Consider the following 26,736-nt stretch of genomic DNA (forward strand, 5'->3'; position numbering starts at 1 on the left):
CATACCGGTGATGAACGCTTCCCCCCTCTTCTTTTCTCTCCTGTTGTTGCTGTTGGGCTTGTTTTTCATTACTACTTATGGCATTAAAGCTTTGGACTGAGTATGCTTGAGCCCTTGATTAAAACATAACCCAATGCAGGATAGCATCAAATTTTAATTTCAGTTTGTTACACTGCTCATATTTTTACTTGATTGAAATGCCAACTTAAGCTCGCTGAGTGCATGGCTGGGCTGATGGTATATGGATAATCAGCAAAGAATTTTATATATTGTTATTACTACTACTGGCGGTTTATTTTTATTTCTTATTGTATCTACCTTTTTTTTATTTTCCCCCCTATTTTTATGCAGTGCCTCTTGAGATGCTGCTCTGTTTCACTCTTCTTTTAATTCATCTAGGGCTATATCTTGAGTGTAATTTCACAAACACTATTACCTTTACCAAATGAACACTTCTATCTTTTTGAGTTAAAGAGGAATGCCAAAGCTTGTGAGTTGACGTTTAATGCGCCTTTTGTGCTTTTTGAACTGTTGGGATATGCCGCACTTATATTGGGTAAGTGTGGGCGATTGAGTGGTGGGAGGGCAACATCAGTATCTTTATGATGTATTTATCAATGATTATGTATCTTGTGTTTAACTAAATTTTTTACTTATTGCAGCTACTATTCTCATTTTATTTAAGCAGATAGCAATGATTTTCCTTGCATTTGTTTTATACTATTCCACCTTTCTTACTCATGAATAGGCTTAATAACAGAAAGGTAACCTATATATCCTGGAACGTGAAAGAGGCAAATCATCTTCGTAAGCAGAACCAAATTTTAGCTCATCTTTCACAGCTCAATGTAGGCATAGTGTTTTTACAAGAAATACATCTTCACAACACAGATATCAAAAGGATTCATAGGAGTTGGATAGGGAAAGTCTTTCATTCTAGATTTGACTCTAAAGGTCAGAGGCACAACAATAATTATCCATAAGGACATTTCCATTGAAACTAGTGAAATGATTGCAGATCCAAATGGCAGATATATCATTGCCTCTGGGCACCTCTTTAACAAACCTGTGACTCTGGCAAGTGCCTACACCCCCAACTGGGGTGAGGAAAATTTCATCTTTTATTTGTTCTCCACCCTACCAAATGTAGACAGCCACTCACTTATAAGGAGGAGATATAAATAGTAATAATAGTAATAGTAATAAGGTCAGTTGGAGGCCTAGTCCAACTCGAACTGACCTTCAAGACTACCACTATCAGGCTGAATGCATACCTGACAAAAACAGATGACCTACTCCTCTAAATAGTAAAACATCAGATCTGCTCCAATATAGAAGCTGCACAATTCAAGAAAGAGCCTGATGTCCCAGAAACACCACCAACAGAAAATGACACAACTACCATCTATGCAAACGAGTGAAGCAGAAGGCAAAACACCATGGCCAACGGCGACTGCAAAAAACCTGGGAGGACAAAGCTATGCACGAGAAGTACCCAAAAAGAATGAAAGATGCAGATGTGGACCATCCAAAGACACACAGTGGCTGAGGAGCACCGGGCTGAAAGCAGAGACGGAGGGCCTGATAATCGCTGCACAAGACCAGAGCCTGGCAACCAGATCCTATCACCATCGCATCATCAAAGATGGAACAGACCCAAAATGCAGAATCTGTGGAATGTACAAAGAAACCATCGACCGCATTGTCTCAGGCTGCCCGGAACTGACAAAGACCGAGTACATGTACAGGCACAACAAGGCAGCAGCATACCTGCGCTGGAAGATCTGCAGGAGTTACAAGATCAAGATGACTGAGAAGTGATACGAACATCAGCTAAAAACGGTCACTGAAAACAATGATGTCACCATCCTCTGGGACATACCCATCCACACTGACAGAGAGATAAAAGCCAACAAGCCCGACATCGTTATCAAGGACAGGAAGCAAAAGAGGTGCATGCTCATTGACATGGCAATACCATCTGAAAGAAAAAAAAAACACCTCAGTGAAAGTCACAGAGAAGCTGACCAAGTACAAAGACCTGGAGATTGAAATCAACAGGATGTGGAGAATGAAGACCGAAACAACACCAGCGGTCATCGGAGCTCTAGGACTCATGAAGAAGGGAATGGAAAAGTTCACCAACTGTATCCCAGGAAACATCAACATCTGTGCTGTCCAGAAGATCGCCCTACTCGGAACAGCTCACATATTACGACGAGTACAGTCAGTCAAGTGACATCTGCCCTATAGTGCCTCAGGTCCATAGTTTGGACCCAGCTCTACAGGATGTAAAACAGGAAATGTGAAAGAAATAATAATAATAATAACAACAACAATAATAATAATAATAATAATAATAATGCATTTGATTAAATAACTATTTTAAATCCTAAACTGGACCGCTCATCGACCAGACCTGCTCAAACACTAAAAATGGCCACTGCCTTGAGCAGTTTCACTGCACAGTTTGGCCTGTGCGACCCCTGGAGGTTCAAATATCCTAATAGTAGGGCTTATTCCTTCTTCTCTCCTGTACACCACACATTTTCCAGAATTTATATTTTTCTCATTGACATTAGATTTATTCCCCTCATCAATCGGGTTACACACCACAGCATAGTAATATCTGATCCCGCCCCCCTCTCCCTTGAATGGATTTTTCCAGACCAGTCCACCCCTTTTAGATCATGGTGCTTGAACACTCTTCTATTTTCAGAACCTACATTGGTTAAATTTATGAGCAATCAAATCAAGCTTTTTATTGAGACTTAAGTATTCCCAGACATGTCCCAGTGTGTTCTAGTGTGTACTATGGGAATTTCTGAAAGCATTCTTGCGTGGCCATATTATTGGCTACAGAAGAAATAGTAAAAAAGAGAGTACTGCTAAATTGAAGGAGCTCACTGATCGTACAGTATGCTATATACCCAACCCCTGAGCTCTGTCAAAAAAAGAATCGGCCTCCAAACTGAATTTGATTTGGCCTCTGCAGCCAAAGCAGAGTATCTAATTCTTTTTTTTTTTTTTTTTTTAATAATTTATTTCTGATTTTTCCCTTTTTTCTCCCAATTTAGTGGCCAATTGATCCCTATTTTAATTCAAACACCCACCCTCGTATTGCATGCGTTCGCCAACTGCATCTCTCCGGCCGGCAGTCTCGAAGGAAAGCGCCTCCCCACTTTCGTGACAAGGCGAATCCAAGCCGAACCACTGTTTTTCCGACACACACAGAGACGCATTCACATGACGAACACAAGCCGACTCCGCCCCCCTCCCGAAGACAGCGTTGCCAATGATTGCTGCTTCATCGAGTCCGGCCATAGTCGGATCTGACGAGACCGGGGCGCGAACCCCAGTCCCCAGTGGGCAACTGCATCGACACCAAGCCGATGCTTAGACCGCTACGCCACCGCGGACTGTAGAGTATCTAATTCTTAAAGCTCGCCATTTGATTTATGAACATGGTGATAAACCTTGCAAACTGTTTGCTCATCAGGCAGGCCAGTCCTTCGTCTCAAGGCAAATAATGCAAATTAAGACCTCTTCGGGTTCCATGACCGTGAACAGGTTAATTATGCATTTTCTGAATTTTATACAAAATTGTATACCTCAGAATGTGAAAATAAATAAAGCATGACTGATTCTTTTTTTAAGGCCTAAATCTACCTCAATTAGATGAAGCTGAAATGGCTAACCTTAACAGTCCTCTATCGATTGAGGAGGTTCAAGAAGCTATAAGAAGTATGCAGTCAGGCAAGGCTCCCGGACCTGACAGATTTGTAACAAAATTTTATGAAGTGTTTTCAAATGACCTTGCACCTTTGCTCCTGGCTATGTACTCGGAGGCATTATCAGAAGGTCAGTCCCCCCCTCCCCCACACACTTTGAGACAAGCCTCAATATGTCTTTTACCTAAAAAGGACAAGGACCAGCTGCTCTGTGAGTCACATAGACCAATTTCGCTACTCAATGGAGATTAGAAAATCCATGCAAAATGTCTTGCTAAACGCTTAGAAAAAGTGCTAGCACACATTATATCAGACTCCTGTCCTGATCAGACAGGAGTCGTCCAAGTGAGACACTCCTTTTTTTAATACACATAAGCTTTTCAACATCATATATACTGACCTTCAGCGAGCTACCCCTGAATTTGTGATAGCCTTGGATGCAGAAAAGGCATTCGATCGGGTAGAGTGGGGCTTCCTCTTTAAAACTTTGGAAAAATTTGACTTCAGCCAAAATTTCATTTCCTGGGTGAAACTGCTGTACATGGCTCCTGTGGCATGTGTTTGCACAAATGAAGTACAATCAAAATATTTCCCTCTTCAAAGAGGAACAAGACAGGGGTGCCCTTTCTCTCTGTTGCTTTTCGATCTGGCAATCAAGCCGCTTGCTGTTTCACTGCGACAGTGCGATACGTTTGAGGGGGTAGTTCGAGGGAACCGTATCTAAGATCGCATTATATGTGGATGACCTTCTTCTGTTCATTAGCAATCCTGTGTCATCAATACTGTTCATCCTATCTAAAATAGATCAATTCGGGAGGTTGTCTAGCTACAAATTAAATCTGGAGAAAAGCGACTTATACCCTGTCACTTCTGCTGCTCAAAATATGCCTTCTTTTTCTTTCCCTTTCAGGAGAGTGAGCTCCCACTTTAAATACCTTGGCATATTGGTTCCTAGATCATTTAAATGCCTTCTTAAACTTAACCTAACACCTTTGATAGATACATTTAAACAAGATTTAGAACGATGGCATAACCTACCCTTATCAATGGCAGGTCACATCAATTTGATTAAAATGAATGTAGTTCCTAGATTTCTATATCTCTTTCAAAACATTCCAGTAATCATTCCAAAGAAACAATTTGTCCTAATTGATAAAATGTATATGGAACAATAAGCTGCCACGCATCAATAGGCACTTTCTGAAGAGACACAAGATGGAGGGAGGAATGGCCATGCCCACACAAGATGGAGGGAGGAATGGCCATGCCCACCCTTTTGCATTATTATTGGGCAAGTAATATTCACAAAGTTATCTTTTGGGCAAAGGGTTACTCTGGTGAAAGTGTGCCAGACTGGGTTGCAGCAGAGTCTTATAACCTTCCTATTTGCTCTTTGGTCTACTCTGCTCTACAGGTCTCTACAGGCAGCTCAGTCAACAATCCTGTATTATCTCACACACTTAAAATCTGGTCACAATTCAAGAAGCATTTTGGTTTTCAAAGCCCCTCTGTTATGTTACCTATTATGTCTAATCACCTATTTACACCAGTGATGATGGACATGGCCTTCCGCGCCTGGCATGGGAGGGGGATACAGTTTGTTAAGGATCTCTATATGGAGGGAATATGTGCATCCTTTGAGCAGCTAGCAACAAAATATAAACTACCACATGCTCACTTCTTTCGATATTTACAATTGAGGAATTTAGTCAAAAAACAATATAACTCCTTCCCCGTCATGCCTCCAACTACCCAAGTTGATACTTTTCTGTCGCTGGATACAGATAAAAAGGGTATAATCTCCCGGATTTATGGAACCATTGGTGAGATGAACCCCCAGTCAGTAGAACTTAGAACAATGAGAACAGGATTTAAGCCCCCCGCTTTTAAACAAAACTTGAACTGCTATTCTTAAACAAGTACATGCTTCATTTCCTTGCAGCAGACATGGGCTCATCCAATTTAAGATTGTTCATCGTATCCACTTCACAAAAACCAAACTAGCCAAAATTTACCCAAATCTGGACCCTAACTGTGATAAATGTAAATCAGCACTGGCCACTTTGATTCATATGTTTTGGTTATGCCCTTTTCTGCATACATTCTGGGATTCAATTTTCACATCCTACAACATATTAGCTGAACCAGATCCACTGACTGCCGTTTTTAGTGTAAAACCAGAGAATGCTATCTGGTCAAGAAATATCTCTAATACAGTTGCTTTTACTTGCATGCTAGCGCGTCGTCTTTATTTTGCTCAACTGGAAAACCCCCAAACCCCCTTCCCACACCAGATGGCTAAGGGATGTCATGTTCCATCTAAAACTAGAAAAGATTAAATTTACTTTAAGGGAGAACAAGGCTGAGTTCAGTAAAATGTGTGGAATGACACATACCGCTCTAATTATTGTATGGAGGAATTTAAGAATGTGTGGATTAATATGTGTCGCTGTATAAGTGATTCCATTCTTTTTATCTGTTTTTTTCCCTCTTGCACCTTTGTGAAATTTACACCGTTATGTAATTTATTTTATTATTTATTGTTATTATTATTTGAATTAACGGTGGACAGTTGTAGCCTGCTGGGGTGGGACTGGGTGGGGGGATGGATTGGGAGGATGCACTGGAGAGATCAGAGGGTTGGAAAAGGGGAGGGTGGCTTTATATTTTACATGTTATATAATACTGTATCATATATTTCAGAATATTTTGAAAAAATTCAGTAAAAATATGTTTAAGAAAAGAGTGAATAAATTAATGAATAAATCGGGATATGCAACAATGAAACGCACAAGCCTCAAACATACACCAAGCCACAGTTATGGACATAAGACTAAAGATGAAAGTAGCCTGTCAAACCTGTCATGATGTAACCTGGAAAATAATCCTCCTGCTGCTGATCTTATTGGGCATTCAATTTCTAAATGGAAACTCTTGGTTGTAGCGGACCGTACCTAAAGTCATGTTAGCTGAAAGAACTGAGGGAAATATGCGAGGCTTCATTGACAAGACTACAATGAGTGAGTCAAGTGCAGATTTGATGTATGCGGTCATTTGCATATTGAACGGGAAAGCAAGGAGCCAGGTCTAAACAGGGCCCTAAAGAAATGGTGAGGATGGTATTGTCATCATGTAGTATTCTCTAAGCACTCAAGGTGTGCGTAGTGTATTTTTAATAACATCCACTCGTCATTCATTTCTTCCTGGGATTAAATAATCACATCCCCAGTATGAGAGCTGCCTATGCTTTTTATGATTTTTTTTTTTGCATTGAGCTTGAGCTCATATTTTGCGAAACAGTGTGCTTTTAGACTTTATCTCCCCTTTCCCCCCTTTTTTTATCCCTCTGTTATTTCTGCAGTCTGAATGAAGTGAATCACATACAGAAATAAACGTTATAAAGAAGCACTGCGGGCAGGCTTGAGCGTAGGTTTGATGGAGTGGCCTTGAGTGGAGTAACTCTTAATGACCGTCTTTTATTTCTGCCGGCTTGCCTGGGCTTGTTAACATATGTAAATGTGGTTCTGTTATGACATCAAGATGATATATTACTTTCTCCCTTCATTTGGGATGCCCAAAAAAAGGGCAATTAATGCCCTAGGGCAGTGGTTCTCAACCTTTTTGGGGTCCTGGACCCCCTGCGTATTTTTGATCTACCCTGAGGACCCCTCCACCTGATCTTGGGGGAGGGGGGTTGCAATTTGATAGAAACAGTAGAAACTGCATTTTAAATTGCATTATAGCATTTATTCACTCTTTGGGGCAAAAATAAGAGCTTTCAGTTGTAACTTAGATAGTTAACAAAACAGAATTCTTATGCAGTAACTTTCAGATGTATGTAACAAAACAGAATATGTATTCAGTAACTTTCAGATAGATGTAACAACAGAATTTTTATGCAGTAACTTTTAACAATGCAAACGGGAGCGAGATCTCTTATTAAAATACAATAAATTACACTTGTGAAACAGATGTAATTAGAGAAAAAAGTCCTGTTACCCTTTATAGTTTAGGTAGATAAAGGTCTCAGTCACATTTGAGTAAAATAATCCTATTTCTATAAATGTCATAGGATCTTTTTTTTAAAGATATTTTATTTTCGCGGACCCCTTGCAATTACACCACGGACCACTAGGGGTCCGCGGACCCCCGGTTGAGAAACACTGCCCTAGGGTAATGTGTCATGATAGTGTGTGTGCATGTGTGTGTGTGTTCGTGAGAGTGCATGAGACATATACTGGATTTCTTATCGTCTTTTCCTGTGCTACCTTTATACGTCTGACAGACGAGAGCAGTCTCTAGGAAGCCTAGATCACGGTAATTACAAAAGCAAGTGCAATAAAAGTGATTTTGTGGCAATAATCACCTTGTTGAAATTCACTTAACTTGGGCACCCACGAGCAAAAACATAAATCGACACCCCACCTGTGTGTGACACGCTGCGACCGTGCCTAGTCTGGTTTGTGTCATGTGCGTTAAAGCGTCCTCTTATCGACCTGTCATATCAGTATTTGGGGGCAATGCCGATATTATTTTTTTTGAGGAGGGGTTCCCCCCCATTTTCTCCGTTGTTTCTAGCCAATTACCCCACTCGTCCAAGCTGTCGCGGTCGCTGCTCCATCCCCTCTTCTGATCCAGGGAGGGGTGCAGACTACCACATGCCTCCTCTGATACATGTGGACTCACTAGCCACTTCTTTTCACCTGACAGTGAGGAGTTTCGCCAGGGGGACGTAGCACATGGGAGGATCACGCTATTTCCCAGTCCCCCCCCCCCCAAACATGTGCCCCGACCGACCGACCAGAGGAGGTGCTAGTGCAGCGACACAGCCAAGACCAAGCCGGAGGTAACGCGGGGATTTGAACCGGCGATCCCCGTGTTGGTAGGCAACAGAATAGACCGCTACACCACCCATATGCCTTGGCTATTTCATTATAAGGCCTTTATCAGCTGATACCGATGACATGCCGATATCGTCGTGCATCCCTAACATAAATGATGGAACGTAAGGAGGGAGAGAACAGGTGAGAAATTCACCAACAAGATCTGTGATCTGGAAAGTTGAGTACAATGTTGATTAGTATTGTCATCTGTAACACAGAGCTTACCAAATTACTTTATTTATTGCAACAGAAATTTCCAAAATTTTCTAAACCGGCTTTCAGTCCTCTACAGCCAACAGTGTGACAAATGAAGACTTCTAACCCAATGTGTGAAAAAAGTGAAGTTTAATTCATGCTTTTTAATTTGTCTTAAATATAAAATTAATGTTCAAACAAGGGGTCTATATTATATTCATATAGATTTATAGAGCTATCAGCAACATAATGATGATGAGTTTTTTTCATTGCAATCTTAATAACAATAATAATTATTATTATTATAATCCATCCAGCCATCCATTATCCAAACTGCTTATCCTGCTCTCAGGCTTGTGGGGTTGCTGGAGCCTATCCTAGCAGTCATTGGGCGGCAGGCGGGGAGACACCCTGGACAGGCTGCCAGGCCATCACAGTAGAAAAATATGGGATTCTGGTGATTTAACTGCAGTCTATCGCCAGGTCCACACTGGACATGGAAGCTCTGGTGGCTTCCTTTCAGCACCCATGTTAATTGATTGGGCTGTTTAGACAGGACACGACTCACGGCTTGCAATCTGCAGCGATAGTTTCGCCGTCTGGTCTATTTTTTTTTCAGCACGCTGCGAGTGAATCTGGCAAGAAAACACACTGATCTATTATAAATGATATCCGTCCATTATCCAAACCACTTATCCTGCTCTCAGGGTCGCGGGGATGCTGGAACCTATCCCAGCAGTTATTGGGCAGCAGGCGGGAAGACACCCTGGACAGGCCGTCAGGCCATCACACGGCATTATAAATGATATATATGATATAAATGATCTGATACTGATAAACAATAAAATATGCATCCATGGGTGGCGCTAGGGCATCAGGTATAGGGAAGAAACATTTCCTAGGATTTTCACAAGACGAAATTAGCTTAACCCAACAGCTGGACTGGCACTTACAAATAAGAAAGGCCTCATCTTGCTAGAATATGACTCAACGACCCTTATCCATCTATGAGCATTTGACTCACAAACTGGGTTAAAGTAACATCAAAATATAATCAACCTAATTTGACTTTTTTTTTTTTAACTCTAGTGAGCAAAATAGAATGTGGAATTGTATTTTTTGATAAAAGTTTAATGGGAAAACAAATTAATTCAGTTTTATTCCAATTTCATAGCAGGTTGATCCAGCGTAACTCTCATTATTGATATGGTGAATGAGGAAAGCAGACCATGAATTAGAAAAATAATTTTTACTGAGTTTTTCACATTTACACAAATGAGCATGTTAAATGAACAGCACAGTGCATCAGAAGTAGTATTTATATATCTTTAATCACATTTCAAATGAAGTAACTCCCATTACCGATAAACAGGAAAGTATTTTACAGTCCAAGGTTTCAAACAATTTCTTTATTAACAAGAAATGGTTTACAGAAAACACACGTGGAGCACCGTTAAGGAACATATAACAAATGAATAAATGAATTTCTCTGAAAAATAAAAATGTTAAAATATGTTTATTTTAATGCATAACGGTAATGAAAAGTCCACTGTGGTGGATGAGGTTTTACATTGCGGTAATGTGAATGATTTAATTTCACCTAATGGAAACGGTCATTAGGATAAACCTGACATAACTGATTAACATTCTGACAAATGAAAGTTAAAAAGATAAAAATCACAAGTGACTGACTGAAATACCAACTAATGCAATTCAGGTTTTCTTTTGAGTACTTTGCCCAAATTTCAGGCAAGACACAAAAATGTCGACTAGAAAAAGTAGCAGGCGTTTGCTCTGGGACGACCCCCTTAATGTCCTCTGCGAAGTACCACACACTTTGTCGACTGTTGAGATGAAGTAGCTTTTCTGTCCTGCTCTGTACATGGTGTCTACCTCGCACTGCTTAGCAGCACTCTATATGTTAAGCACGGCATTTCAAAGATTTAAACTTTTTTTTTGTTCATTTATGCAGGAATAAATGGACATTTTTAAGTAATTTTGTATCAGTTGGACAATAGTGGTGGCTGCAAGGTCACAATGATCTAAAACACACAAATCAACAACAGACTTTCAGTCTAAAGGTTCAACTAATTAATACATAATAAATTAAAATGTTTGGATACCTTCTTTTACTCTTTCAAGTTTGATAAAACTGTCTCCCTTATGATTGAGTATTGGAGCATCCAGATGACATGGCGGTCTATTCCATTGCCTACCAACACAGGGGTTGGCGGTTCGAATCCCTGTGTTACCTCCGGCTTGGTTGGGCGTCCCTACAGACACAAGTGGCCGTGTCTGTGGGTGGGAAGCCGGATGTGGGTATGTGTCCTGGTCGCTGCACTAGCGCCTCCTTCTGGTCGGACGGGGCACCTGTTTGTGGGGGAGGGGGAACTGGGGGGAATAGCGTGATTCTCCCACGCGCTACGTCCCCCTGGTGAAACTCCTCACTGTCAGGTGAAAAGAAGTGGCTGGCGACTCCACATGTATCACGGGAGGCATGTGGTAGTCTGCAGCCCTCCCCGGATCGGCAGAGGGGGTGGAGCAGTGACCGGGATGGCTCGGAAGAGTGGGGTGATTGGCCGGATACAATTGAGAAGAAAAAAGGGGGGGGGGTGGTTGAGTATTGATTGATCTTATTTAAATTATAAACAGGCTACATAGTCTTTTAAAATTTTAAGTAATTGACTTAGTCCAAGTTTGTTTAGTATGCGTTTAGTATGCGTTTTAACTGTCTTGTAAATGTTAATATTGTTATTGGAAATAAATTTGTCAGCAGTCTATTAATGGGTTACATTAAGATGACACAATGCATGAAAACTTATTAACACAGACATATGTAATTACTAATTAGATTGATTTTTCTTCCAATTTGAATATATGTATTTACTTTTATATGTGAGCTTTGTAATTTGACTTGCATACCTGTGCAATAGTGTGTGGATAAAGGTCTCCATCATAGTCCACCATCACCCATGCCCCAACTTCAATTACTGTTCCATATGCTTCTGCTCCCTCCTTTTCTGCTCCACCTTTATGTGAACATGGAAATTAAATTCTTTTGGAGAGAAGCAGGCACACCAGTTTTTGCAGAAGCGGGAGACGTCTCTGACCCTGATGCAATCTGCCTCCCTGCTAATGAGCTTCGAGAAGAGGGAAAAAACACTGGAAAAAACACAAACAAAAAACAAATCTTGATCGTCTTTCCGGTTCAGTATAGAAAACAAAAAGTAGAATATAAAGCATAGAGAGAACGTATCTGGTGCACGTCATTGTGCCAGGCAAAGGTTTGAGCATGGGAGGAACCAATTCCGAGCTTTTGATAAACCCCTCCACTGTCACCTCAAATACGTATTCTTACACAGGAATCCCATGTCAGATTTGTGATGAGTGCTCTGATGTCCGGTATATCTGTCCCACCTGCCACAATCCGATTGGCAAGGTTCTACCGAGCACCTCCAACACCATCAGGTGCTCCTTTCCCATGTGAGGCCTCGGTGAATGCTGGTAAGGAAATCACAGAAAGTTGAATCAGTTCATCTGGACATAATGTTTACTGGGAGAAACGTTTCATCACTCATCTAAGCGACCACTTCAGTCTCAACTGACTGCAGCTGTCCACACCCTTATAAACAATACAGTGGCATAACAATTGAAAACAACGATCAGTTTCATATACAAATTGCCGTGTTCACTAACTAGAGTTTCAATGGCAATGTGTAATATTTACAGAGGATTGAGGAATAGTTGCAATCACAGCACTATAAGATGGTGACAGATGTACTCTTAGGCCCACCCTCGGTTCAGGGATGGTCATTCCGTCTTCACATAGATGGCTTCTTTGACTCCCCATCCAAACCAGTGTTAATCCCTATCAAGGATGTGCACATCCTCATCCTTGAAAGAGTGGTCACTGGCCTGCAGGTGGGTGTAGACTGCAGAGTCCTGACCTGATGCAGGCCCATAGCCGGGGGGGGGGGGTGTTCCACAATTTCAGGGAGGGGGGGGTTCCACAATTTCAGGGTTTTTTTTAAATCAATTTTTTAAAGTGTGTCCCCTTTTTAAATAACGATGTGCAATTCTAAACTAATCTAAAAAAAAAAATCTAAACAAATCTGAAGCCCTAACATTGTTAAAAGCACCACTTTAGAGCATAGTTTCTAGGGAGTAGACTAGCCCTACTTCCTTCCTCAATCAAACGGAGCGTCAAGTCACCCATAGCTTACTGTAACAGAGCCAGCTAGCTGGCTGGTGATGGCTAAAGTAGACCATCCTGAAATCAATCTCAAAATGGGTCGAAAGGAGCAAGATGCTCGAAAGAGAAAGCAAGCTGCAGCCCCACTTTCTCAAAACATTGGACAGATGTTCAGAAAAAAAGCCAAACAGGGTAAGTTGGTTAACTAGTTAGCTAGTTGAGATAGCTAAGCTATGCTGGCGTTAGCTAGCTAGCTAGCTATGAAAAAGTTGTCACCAAATGTTGGCTGCAGAGAAATCCTCCAAATATGGACCTTTTTACTGGAATTGTCAATTATATATGCTCCATGTGGTTGCTGAAGCGTCTTGTGATGTAGGCTGAAAGGTACAAGCTACCGATTCCTGCATGCGTGCCAAACCCGGATAGGCCCCTCCTCGCAGTAGTAACCTGACTTCACCTGTGGAGTTGGCGTAACCTGGGCAGCACTCAGCTGGCTAAAGCCTAACGGAACCACAGACTGGCGGTTATAAAAATCCCACACATCCCTGGCTCGTAAGTGCCTAACAAGTGGGCAGTCCGGACTCCCAATCCGACCATCACTTGGATATAACCTGTGGCGGATCCCATCGTCTTCACTCTTGTGTTGCCATGGAACTAGAGCCTCCCAGGCCAAGCAGTGTGGACCAGCATCACGACCTGATCACCACTTTAATCAAGGCTTTAGCGAAAGACTCCGAGAGAGAGTATTTCAGCCAACGACGATGCTCCATGGAAAATATGACTTTCGCCCTTTGTCTACAGAAAGACAAAGGGGAAAAATACTGGAAAAAATGGGACTGCTACTTAAAGGAAACTGTTGTTGATTAGGGCTTTTTCTCTCTTCTTTCTCATTAGGCAACATTGCTGAAATCCCTCTGTGACGACCTGTACCTGTATATCTGTCTCAGGTGTTGGATGGTAACAAGCAAGACCTCACTTTGTATTTTACATGCTGTTAAAAATAAGAAGTGTAAAAAATAAAATAAAATGAGCAGAAATAAAATTCACAACAAGAGCACTCAAGAACAACATTTATGAATTTTGAAATGATAATAATAATAATAATTTCCCTGTTTCTGGACCTCCGTCGTGCATCTTTTTCTGATATAAGTTAGGCTAGTAGAAGTGAGTTTTAATGTTTGCCAGTACTTACTGCCAAAAAAAAAAAAAAATCAAGATTTCGCTGAAGGTTTAATTTGTTCAGTGATCATTTTGAGGAAGCTAAGCTTCCCCCAGCCTCTTTATAGCGCCACCTATGTATGCATCCCATGGTTGCCACCCATCAACCATTTTGATTTTCCTGCTCCTCTCCCCGCTGAGACAGAGTGAGATGAGCAGACGCGCGCGCACACACACACACACACACACACACAAACAACGAATAAATACTGAAAACTGATAAATAACTAATAATTAAAGCTAATAAAGATCAGCCGTACATGTGATTAGAAAAGAGCGGTGCGAGCAGAATTGCTTGTTGACCGGCAGGGAGAAATGCGCTTCCGGTGTGAAAGCCAGGCTCCTGCTCGCATGAGAACTGATGCTTCGTGGAGCTTGTGTGTCCAGTGCGAACCCATCGTAATAAGCGACAATGGGGGAAAGATTTTAAAATGCATTAGAGAGATTCCCTTAGCGCCCCCGTCTGCCTGAAGCAACAATGACACGTGTAACAGCCTTCCCCTGCTAAAGACAGAGTACTGCAATTTTGTGCACATGTTACAGTACATGCATGTGTGTACTTTTGTGTCTTTGTGTGTGTGTGTATGAGAAGGAGTAGTGTGAGATGTGAATGTCTGTTTGTGTGTGACTGTGTGTGCATGACACATCTATGTTTGTGTAAGCAGGCCTCTGCACCTTTTTGTCTCTATGAGTATGTTTGTTGCAGTTTTTTTTAAACATTTAATTTCCCTCCTTCTCTTCTCTTCCCTCTGGATTATTAATTACTCTGTTACTCTGTATCATCAGCATATGTGTTTACAGGTGTAAAGGGGATTCTAAATATGCTCAAACTCCACCCCATCACAGTCAAACCCATTATTATCTATGTTGTGCATAACTGCACGGGCCAGGGCCGGCCCGACGCATAAGCGAACGAAGCCCCTGCTTAGGGATCATGTGGCCACCAGAGGGCGCCCAAGAGAGCGTGAAATCTTTTTGTGTGTGTGATATATTACGTCAATGGTAATCATACAAAACTAAATAAATTGTCTGCTGGTTTATTTTACTTTTCAGTATGCCACTTAGTACTGTATCACTTCGAACATTAAAGTGCAAACTAACACCAGACCACTCTTGTGAGTTTGCAGCCTTCAAAGATGAATAAACATAGAAGGGTAAAACATGCCAGGCACACATTGGTATGACGTAAGCAAAGCAGCTTACATCACATCAACTAATAACATTAATAATGGGTGTGTTGGATTTACAGTAGCTGTGCGAAGGATCAAGCATTGACAATAGTCAAAAAGCTTTGGAAGCGGTGCCCCCCCCCCCCAAATCAAATTCTGCTTAGGGCCCCCCCATAAAGGCTTGGGCCAGTGCTGGCGCCCAACTCACTGAGTTTATGCCCGCCGAGTGTTGCAACATCATGACAGCAACCAATAGAATCAGAGAAGACGACAAAAATCTAAGAGGGAAGATGGAGAACACTCGATTTTAGCAGTCTCCAAATTTCCTTAAATGTGTGACACAATTTTGAATGATACATATCAGAAACTGGGAGGACCCGTGTAGCTGCAGAATAGGTCTCTAAATCCGAAGATCTCCTGCACAAACAGTCTTTTTCCACGATGTCCTTCTAACGAGTGAAGCCAGTAAAGTCAGTCGCAGCAGCGTGTGGCCATTTGGTGTGAAAGTCTGTCGCTACGAGTGTGTATCCTGCTGTTCTGTATGAATCCTATTTGATTTTTGCTACTCACAGTGTTGGAGCAGTGGTTAATGCTCGACTAATACACACAACAAGGCTTTGTTTGAAAGTCACAAGTTCACTGTGTGTACTTTCAAGCAGTGTACTGTATTTCTGTGCGAGTGTGTGTGTGTGTGTGTGTGTTTGCGTGTCAGGATGGTATTGGGCAATCCACGGCTGAGGGATATCAAGGGTCCTGCTGACTTGTCTATGGAGAAGAGAGGACATGGCTGAGCAGTGAGGAGGGGTCTCTAACTGGGCCTCAACTGGTGTGAAGTGAAGCCGATGAAATGTGCTCCCCTGCTGGGAGTGCCACTTAGAGTCATCCTGTGTGTGTCAGTATTGATTCTGGCTGGTACATGGATTTGTGTGTACATGTAAGGAAGTGGTTAGGTGAGTGAACTTGTGTGTGTGTGTGTGCGTGCATGTTTTCCTCGTATCCCTCCTCTTAAGTGTGATGTAATTCTTGCCTCACCTGATGAGTCGCGGTTTCTGCTTGTCAACAGGGGCAGTGCAGAGGGGCAGAATAACTTAACGCAGTCTCATGCAAACACCCCTGCCTGCTCAACAAACATACAAATAGACACAAACAGCCGCGTTCACGCGAGCTCGACTAATTGCCCCGTGACTCTCCTCGCCTCCTCGCCTCTCCTCCCTCTGTGAAATGAAGACCCCCAGTATGTTTTGTTCATCACCAACCCTCTTCTTCGTCTTTCCCCCCCCCCAGAGACCAAGGCCGAGCTTGAGAATCTTATGGCAGACATCAAGAAGTTGGCCAACAAAGTGCGCTCCAAGTTAAAAAGTGAGTCTCATGTTCTCATTTGTCTTCTCTTTTTTATCCCTTTTTTTCTGGGATTATGATTAGCACTTCATAATTAAATGCTTAAATCAGATTATCCAGTGGCTATTCTTATTCTTTCAGATGCAGCATTAGTGAGTTATACTAACAAAGTTGTGCGATAGAATTGTATTTATAGCTGTTTTGTGTGTGTGGCCTTTTCTTCTATGTGACGTTATACGCATCATTCTTTATTAACCCTCCTGTTCTGTCGCGGTCAAATTGGACCGATTTACAAGACTTTGTCCACACAGGGCGTCTGAACACACAAAATAAATTTTGATAATTTTCATTAGCTCAAGTTGTACACCTGTACAAGTTAAATAAAACACCCACAACATCCACTGCACGTAGTCCATCTTGGGAGAGAGATCCCTCCTCTGCTGCTCTCCCTGAGGTTTCTTCCTGTTTTTTCTCCCTGTTAAAGGTTTTTTTTAGGGAGTTGTTCCTTATCCGATGAGAGGGTCTAAGGACCGGATGTTGGGTTGCTGTAAAGCCCTTTGAGGCAAAGTTGTAATTTGTGATATTGGGCTATACAAATGAAATTGACTTGACTTGACCTGCAGTGTTCCTGGTAAAAAAAATGGCTGGTCATTGGAAATGAATGGGTGAGACTAAAATTAGTGTATAAAATTGAGTTCAGGCACATGCCCATTCATCAGATAGACTCACTTCCTCTCCCAGACCCCAGCATGCATGTGTGCGCACATGAACGCAAGCACACACACACGCACACACACACACACACACCCCTCACTCACTCCCCTTCTTGGCTTCCATGGCAACCTCCATAGAAACCTTTCTCCAATAGAATCTTTTCCCCACAGGAACCACACTAGTTCGCATTCTCACAATCACAACATTGTTTCAATTAGGGGTGTCACAATGTACCGGTATTGACAATAACCATGATATTTTGAATATGAAATACTGATATCATGTTAATGATACACATATGATAATATCGTGTAAATAAACCATCCATCCATCCATTATCTGAACCACTTATGCTGGAGCCTATTCCAGCAGTCATTGGGCGGCGGGGGGGACACCCTGGACAGGCCGCCAGGCCATCACAGGGCCCACACACACACACACACACACACACGGCCATTCATACCTAGGGGCAATTTAGTACGACCAAGTCACCTGACCTACATGTCTTTGGACTGTGGGAGGAAACCGGAGCCCCCGGAGGAAACCCACGCAGACACGGGGAGAACATGCAAACTCCACACAGAGGACGACCCGGGACGACCCACCAAGGTTGGACTACCCCAGGGCTTGAACCCAGGACCTTCTTGCTCTGAGGCGACCGTGCTAACCACTGCGCCACCGTGTCGCCGTAAATAAACCAGCGTCTCTTAAATCATTTCCATTTCTTTCCATTCTCGCTTTGTCTCCCTCCCCCAACGCCCCCCCCCCCACACACACACACACACACACACACTTGACATGACGCTGTGACGCCGTAACTAGCTAGTGTGGTGATTGCCCAAATTATGTTGTCGTAAATAATAAGAAATATGTTTCTGGCTATAAGTCATTTTTTCATTCACCTCCACACACCCACCGGTCCTGTCAACCAGTGATATGGCTCTGATTTTTCCACTTCTGCAAAGATCGGCCCCTTGCGTTCCTTTATGATGAGTAGCACAAATCAGGATGGCGACTGACACCAGCGAGTTAAGAGCAGGAAGAAGTTAGACCTCCACTTCGCCAGCCTACCCAGGCCTTTGTGTCGCCGTGTTAAGGCCGCGTTTTTTATGTGTTCACGTGTGTGTCCCCGTGAAAAATCATCTCCTCTCATCATCTCAAGGAATCCGTCGAGGACCCACCAGCTAAACATCTCCGGAGACTTGACAGCACCTTAATAATCACTCACCACGGTAACCGTGAGTCGGCGAAAGCCGGATGACAATTTGTCTTTTTTTTGCCTTTTTTCCTCTTGACTAGAGCTTTGAAATTTTGTGGATTTTAATGTGTGAGTTAACTGAACTGGACTGGGCGGCACGGTGGTTAGCGTGGTCGCCTCACAGCAAGAAGGTCCTGGGTTCGAGCCCCGGGGTAGTCCAACCTTGGAGGTCATCCCGGGTCGTCCTCTGTGAAGTTTTCATGTTCTCCCCGTATCTGCGTGGGTTTCCTCCGGGGGCTCCGGTTTCCTCCCACAGTCCAAAGACATGTAGGTCAGGTGAATCAGCCATACTAAATTGTCCCTAGGTGTGTGTGTGTGTGTGTGTGTGTGTGTGTGTGTGTGGGCCCTCTGATGGCCTGGCGGCCTGTCCAGGGTGTCTCCCCGCCTGCCGCCCAATGACTGCTGGGATAGGCTGCAGCATCCCTGCGGCCCTAAGAGCAGGATAAGCGGTTGGGATAATGGATGGATTGATGGATGAACTGAACTGCTGTTGGGAATACTTCCTTGTTTTGAGTTTTGTTTGTTGGATAAACTGGAAATCCCGAAGTGGAGTATGTTTACTTTATAAACTGAACGGAATTATATGGAACTTTTTCCTCCTTCCCTTTTGTTCTTATAGAACCTTTGAAAATTGACTGATGGTGTGGCTGAGTTTATTTAATTTGTTTTATTTCCCTGCCTTGAAATTAACTGTAAATTTGTTTGTGTTGGGAAAAAAAAACAGGGGTCATGTATAATCTGGGCAGCATGGTGGCGCAGTGGTCAGTTAGCACGGTCGCCTCACAGCAAGAAGGTCCTGGGTTTGAGCCCCAGGGTAGTCCAACCTTGGGGGTCGTCCTCTGTGTGGAGTTTGTATATTCTCTCTGTGTCTGCGTGGGTTGCCTCCAGGGCCTCCGGTTTCCTCCCACAGTCAAAAGACAAACAAAAGATCCACAAGGCCTAACATCTGCCATCAATGCAATGTCACCTGAAACAAAACCACCTTTAGGGAGCAGGGGACCGAGAGTTTGTGTGTGAGACCACAGGCTGACAACCAACCACTCTGATATACTGTGATTTAATGTCCCCCCTGATCATGATTTCTTCCTCTTTCCATTTTTCATCATGATTTTGTGCGGTAGTAGCTAGCTAGTGTAGCGTTCCACCAAGTTTAAACCAGTCTGAGTCAATGTCAAACCCCATTCAGAATACACATCCATCCATCCATCATCCAAACCGCTTATCCTGCTCTCAGGGTCGCGGGGATGCTGCAGCCTATCCCAGCAGTCATTGGCTGGCAGGCGTGGAGACACCCTGGACAGGCTGCCAGGCCATCCCAGGACCCACACCAACCCACACATTCAGACCTAGGGACAATTTAGTACGGCCGATTCACCTGACCTACATGTCTTTGGACTGTGGGAGGAAACCGGAGTCCCGAAGGAAACCCACGTAGACAGTTCATCTGGTTGCCTTTTCACTATGCATTAGGTGTAATTGTTCTTTTTGTGCGCTTTCGTGCAGTTGTGGTTACAGACTCTCTCTCCACCTCCCTACACTCCTATTTTGAGAGTAATTCATTTTCAAAAAAAGAGACAAAACGCCCAATAAACAAAGTTACAGATGAATTTGACTGATTTAAAAAAAAATATATATATATATATATATATATTCACGATAACAATATTATTATGATGTGTATATATATATAATATATATATATACACATCATAATAATATTGTTATCGTGAATTCTTTTGGCCACAGTAATCATGTAATGAAAATCTGATATTGTGACAGCTTTTTTGACGCCTTACTCACAATTCATTCTGTGGCAGCACAAAGACACAATGCTATACTGCATGTGAGGCTGTTGATCTTATCTTTGACCATGACACTGGTGAGGGCGAGAGAGGCCAGGAAACTGACACTGAAGATGCATTAGAGGAGGAAGTGTCAGAGGTTGAAGACAACACAGAACATGATCCGGACCAAGAGACAAATCGATGTGGAACGATCCCGCGGTGAGGAAGAGGGCCCTGCTGAGGTTGTCGTTACATCCCGGTCAAAGAATGGGAATTTATACTGGTCTTCAACCCCGCCTGAGAGGAGAGGTTGGCTGTCGGCCGAAAATGTTAATAGGATGACCTCAGGACCAACAAGATACACCGGATCCCGGGTTGATGACATAAAGTCCTGTGTCACACTGTTTCCTGACAGAGTCAATCGAAATGATAGTGATAACCATGACCAACTCGGAGGGGAGACGGGTTTACAAAGGAGGAGGTAGACTTGTCAGAGGTCCGAGTATACGTGGCTCTCTTGATTTTGTCTGGTGTGTACAGATCCAGAAATGAATCTACCACCAGTTTATGGGATGCAGAGCCTGGTCGGGCAATTTTTCATGCCACTATGTCACTCCAGGCATTTCACGTGCTGCCACGGGTGATTCACTTTGACAACCGTGATACAAGGCCAGGCCGTCGGCAACAAGACAAGCTGGCGGCGGTCAGAGAGGTTTGGCACAAGTGGGTGGAGCGCCTGCCACTCATCTATAACCCAAGTCCAGACATCACAGTGGCTGAGCGTCTGGTCACTTTTAGGGGACGCTGCCAATTCAAACGGTACATACCAAGCTACTATTACTACTACTTTTGGCTGCTCCCATTAGGGGTCGCCTCAGCGGATCATCCGTTTCCATTTCTTCCTGTCCTCTGCATCTTCCTCTGTCACACCAGCCACCTGCATGTCCTCCCTCACCACATCCATAAACCTCCTCTTTGGCCTTCCTCTTTTCCTCTTCCCTGGCAGCTCCATATTCAGCATCCTTCTCCCAATATACCCAGCATCTCTCCTCCACACATATCCAAGCCATCTCAATCTTGCCTCTCTTGCTTTGTCTCCAAACCGTCCAACTTGAGCTGTCCCTCTAATATAATCATTCCTAATCCTGTCCAGGCAATGCCAAGCAAACCGTCTAAATATGGAATAAAGATATTGGCTGCCTGTGATGCCAGGACCAGTTATGCCTGGAACATGCAGGTTTACACCAGGAAACCTGCTGACGGTGTTCCCGAAAGGAACCAGGGGAAGCGGGTGGTCCTGAAAATCACTGCAGGTCTCCAGGGACACAACATAACATGTGACAATTTCTTCACTTCATATGCTCTTGGTCAGGAGCTACTCCAAAAAAATCAGGAGCTACTCCAAAAAAAAAAAAAAAGACCATGGTGGGGATGTTCAGAAGGAACAATTCTGAGTTGTCTCCTGCCTTACTCACTAAAAGGACAGGAATAATTTTCCCTCTAAATTTGCCTTCGCCGATACACACACTCTTTTGTCCTACGGCCTGAAGAACAAGAAGAATGTGCTCCTGATGACAACTCTGCACAGGGATGCTGCTGTGAGTACCAGGGAGTACAGGGAGGCCCAGCACTGTCCCAGATCATAACAGCAACAAAGCGGGAGTTGACAACCTTGATAAGGTATGGTTAATTTTATCTTTCAGGTCTTGTGTATTTTTTTCTGTTACCAGATTGTTTTATCTGCACCATAAAAATAACACGCGTTGTTTGGTGAAATGCTCACTGCATTTGTGAACCATATGGAGTCAATTCTATTCATTTTAATATGGAAATATGTTTTAGATTTGATAAATCAAAACAGTGCTTTGATGCAATTTTTCACATTACTTGTTATGCAAGACATGAAGTATCACTTGTATGTACTCATTGTTGTATTTACTGATTATTGCACTTTTGCAGGTTACTTGCATATACTCTTGTAAGAGGATGATGGTGCGTTGGCCCATGGTGGCGTTCTACATCCCAGATGTGTCGGCCTAGGATGCATTTGTGGTGTGGATGGCAGTGAATCCGGGCTGGAAGCAGGGGAAATTCTTCAAAAGGAGACTATTCCTAGAGGAGTTGGGGAAAGCCATGGTGGCAGCCCTCATTCAAAGGTGCCGACGCCTTCCTCGAACGCTGTCCTCTGCAGGATCAATGGGAGATATACAAGCGCCAGAAGTAAGATCTACGGCCGCCAGAGATAAAAGGAAGCGGTGCAAACTGTGTGTACCAAGAGATGTCAAAATGAGCATTAAGTGCCATAAATGCAGTGCATGTATTTGCAAGGCACATGCAACAACCGCCACGTATTGTCCAACATGTGCATGAGAACACACAAAATGTAACCCCCATTGATGGACCTGTTGTGAACATTTCAATGTTATTGTTATTGTTAGCAATGCTGTTATTGTTACTGTTGTTCTGTAATGTGTTCAGACATTAATTTTGGAATATGCTAAGGTTTTCGTTTGCAGTTTTGGGCCTTTGTCCATTCGTTACTAATAAAATCCTATTAGTCAGTTTTGACCAGGAACACAACAGATGATATTTTATGCCACTACAGAAACAATTGAAATGGTTTCAAAAAATGTCCTAGTTAAACTTTAACACAAAGTAGTCAGTGATAAATAGCACAGTGTGTTTCTTCTGAATATTTGGAGGACTATTGGTTTGTCCAAAGGGGTTTAACTGATTATGAATATGCTATTCGGAAATGCACACACAATATGAACTAGTCATTGGTGACGCAGGGGCTGTTCAGACTTGAAGACTGGGTCTTAACAATCAATATTCTTTTTTGGGGGGGGGGATTTCCCCCCCAGTTGCACTTAGCCAATTACCCCATTCTTCTAAGCTGCCCCTGTCGCTGCTCCACCCCCTCTGCTGATCCAGCAGAGGGGGTGGCGCAGACTACCACATGCCTCCTCCGGTACATGTGGAGTCACAAGCCACTTCTTTTCACCTGGGAGTGAGGACTTTTGCCCCCCCCCCGAACAGGCGCCCCTACCAACCAGAGGAGGCGCTAGTGCTGAGACCAGGACACATACCCACATCCGGATTCCCACCCGCAGACACGGCCAATTGTGACTGTAGGGAGGCCCGACCAAGCCGGAGGTAACACGGGGACTCGATCCGGCGATCTCCATATTGGTAGGCAACGGAATAGGCCGCTACACTACCCAGACACCCCCTTAACGATCAGTCTTGCCTGCAACCTTGATCCTATTTACATTAGATGACAAGGGACAGGTTGAGGGTTTCACACTTGAAGACTCACTCGCCCGTTTCTTCACGTCTCATCTCAAATTTCCCCTAAATCTTACGGAGTTATGCCGGCTCAGAAAGGAAGTCGATGAACTGAGAGCGCTGAAGAAGAGGAGACAGAGACGAGAGCACCTTTATTCTTCCATACAAGCAAAACAAGAATATGGCGCATCAGCAACTTAGTAGAGTTTGTACAGCTGTAAATCTGCTCCAAACGCAGCAGAAACAAAAGTCAAGACGTCAGCTATGGAGGAAGACGTGGCTTGAGAGACATCGGCAGCAAGGATCGTATGCTCTACATGAAGAGTTAGAGGTGAGAAAGCAAACTGTGTTCTATGACTTTCCCCAAACTTTGTGGTTATCATTATCTTTGTTTCATAAGGGTCTCGACAGGCGTGATTTATTAAAAGGCCAAAATTGCAAATATGATATTCGTAAATATGGACATTACCCAGGGCTCTCTGCTTGCTGCCTTGCAGCAGTCTACTTACAACAACAGCTAGTGCCAACTACAGAGAGTAGGTCCAGGACTTTCTTCAACGCCCTAGACACATACTTTTATTGAAAACAAAAGTATTGAGGAATGCAGTTCTTATTTATAAAAATGATCATTTGGAAGAAGCTACTGAGACCAGAACAGGGATTCGCTTGCTGTAGAAGCATAACAACATCGTCAGTATTTAAACACACAATATGCATTGTCCATAATGAGAAATGCTCAGCACATTCAGTTTGGCAAAATATGTTGACAACCCCATTATTTTGTATTGTCTATTGTTGCTAGGTCGAGGGCAACTTGAGGGAGTCTTACAGCTTACAGCTACATACTGGAGAGACACACACACACACACACACACACACGCATGCATGCATGCAGGGATTGGTGGCTGAAGAAATGTTCCTTCTGCATTTTCCCATCCTGCTGTGCGTCCTGCAGGGGCAGCCACGAGCGGTGGGCAGCCTTTTCCTTCGGTGCCGAGGGGCCAATTCCAGGTGGACATCCATGTTTTGGTCGGAGACAGGGCAGGAAAGCTCATGTTTTTATTGGAGTTCTTTTCTTTATGTTGGGGGGAAACCCATGTGAGCACCCGACGGGACACCAGGCTGCGGCCAGTCATCTCTGCAAGAGAGAGGTTGCTTTGGGGGGGGGGGGGGGGGTTACTGTGGCACTATTATTTTTTCCATGTTTCTTTATTTTTTTCTTAACATTTCTTCTTTATTTTTTGCAGGTGAAGCTTTTAGCTCCTGAAGTTTCCAGTACCACATGGGAAGCAGCACGGTTTCACCATTTGTTTCAGTGACTTGTCGTATCATAAACAAGGTTCTTAAGAAGGACTCCTCTGTTGCTCTCCCTGAGGTTTCTTCCTATTTTTTCTCCCTGTTAAAGGGTTTTTTTAGGGAGTTTTTCCTTATCCGATGAGAGGGTCTACGGACAGGATGTTGTGTTGCTGTTAAGCCCACTGAGGCAAATTTGTAATTTTTGATATTGGGCTATACAAATAAAATGGATTTGATTTTTTTTTTATTTGACTTTCTTCAAGTATAGCTGATATGTTGTCTAATGCTTCATAATGTTGTGTGTGGCACCTGAACTCTCAGCTTGTAGTGATTAAGCGTTTGGGTTATATTTGCAGACACTACAAGCTGAGGCAGAGTCGCATGCCTTAGCTGAAGGGTTCCAGCAGAAATGACAGTTCCCACGTTGCTTTGGTGCCGTTGATGGCAAACACATCCACATTCAACCCCCAGCACACAGTGACAGTGGTAGCACCTTCCACAACTACGAAGGAAGATTTCACGCCTAATGATGGCAGCTGTTGATGCATGTATCGGTTCCTTTGTGTCAGTGTAGGTACCCTGGGCAGGGCTTCTGATGTCGGTGTCAGTGTAGGTACCCTGGGCAGGGCTTCTAATGCCAGTGTCTTTGGGGACTCTGGCCGTAGAAGAGCACTGGGCAGAAGGCCTCTCTCACATTGCACCAGCAGAGCCTCTGCCCAGCAGAGAAGCTGTGGTGCTCTACATGTTTGCAGGCGATGATGCATATCCTCTCTGCTCTGACCTCATGAAGTCCTGCTCTCTCAGGCAGGTCAACAGCAGTCAGTTAATCTTCAATTGCCATTTATCCAGGGCACGTGGGGTGGCAAAAAATGCCTTTGGCATCCTAGCAAACTGGTGGAAGATTTTCCGCTCCGCTAGTCTTCTGGATCCAGATAAGGTAATGAGGATTGTATTGGACACCATGTGTCTCCGCAGCTTCCCGTGCAATCGTCAGTCAGAGGCATAACTGCTTACAGGACTGTAGGAGAGGGACACTGCTGACCACAGCCTTGTGGAGGGAACATGGAGAAATGAGGGACTCTGAGACATGCATCCACTCCAGAGGAAGCGAGCTGGGAACTCGAGCAGCATGCGCGGTTTTAAAGAGGTGGCCGGGGTGGCCAGTGCCACCCCTACAATCTGATTGGCCACTCCAGATGTCACCCCAAAATTTCTGCCACGTCATTGGTTTCCACCTCGCTGTGGGGCGGTTGTTTGGCCAACAAGTTTGTTTCTACCGAGACACTTTACCGTGCTTGTCATACCCTGTACGTATATGTATGTCTGGCCTGTCCTGCCTTGCCTGAAGAGGCTCTTGAAAACAAAGAGTCCCTTCCACAGATAACGTTAGCGGCGCAGCAGATTCAGGTAATTCCCTCTCCCTCCCTAAATTGTGACGCTAATGACACAGCTATGTTAATAGTGATTTTTCCGTTTCTCCAGTCCACTAATTTTGTGCTGATATAGCCACATAATGCATCAGATAGTCTTTTTGGAAAGTGAAAGTTCAATACTGCACTTGGAAGATTAAGGCTGCTCCGATTGCCCAGTCTATTTTGTACCACCAGATCTGTACATGCTCTCTCTGGTCTCTCTCTCTCTGTCTAGCTCTCCCTCACTCTCTCGCCCCA

General features: G+C 43.5%; 1 protein-coding gene across 1 annotated transcript in view; it reads left to right on the forward strand.

Annotated features, from left to right (window-relative positions):
* Positions 1 to 26,736, forward strand: part of stx1a (syntaxin 1A (brain)) — a 127,179-nt gene that overhangs the window by 71,542 nt on the left and 28,901 nt on the right. Inside the window, exon 4 of the mRNA XM_056283119.1 lies at positions 16,673 to 16,747. Coding sequence (XP_056139094.1) covers positions 16,673 to 16,747 — 75 coding nt within the window. The remainder of the gene's footprint in view (positions 1 to 16,672; positions 16,748 to 26,736) is intronic.

This window comes from Lampris incognitus, chromosome 7 (assembly GCF_029633865.1).
Source record: "Lampris incognitus isolate fLamInc1 chromosome 7, fLamInc1.hap2, whole genome shotgun sequence".
Taxonomy (NCBI): Eukaryota; Metazoa; Chordata; class Actinopteri; order Lampriformes; family Lampridae; genus Lampris; species Lampris incognitus.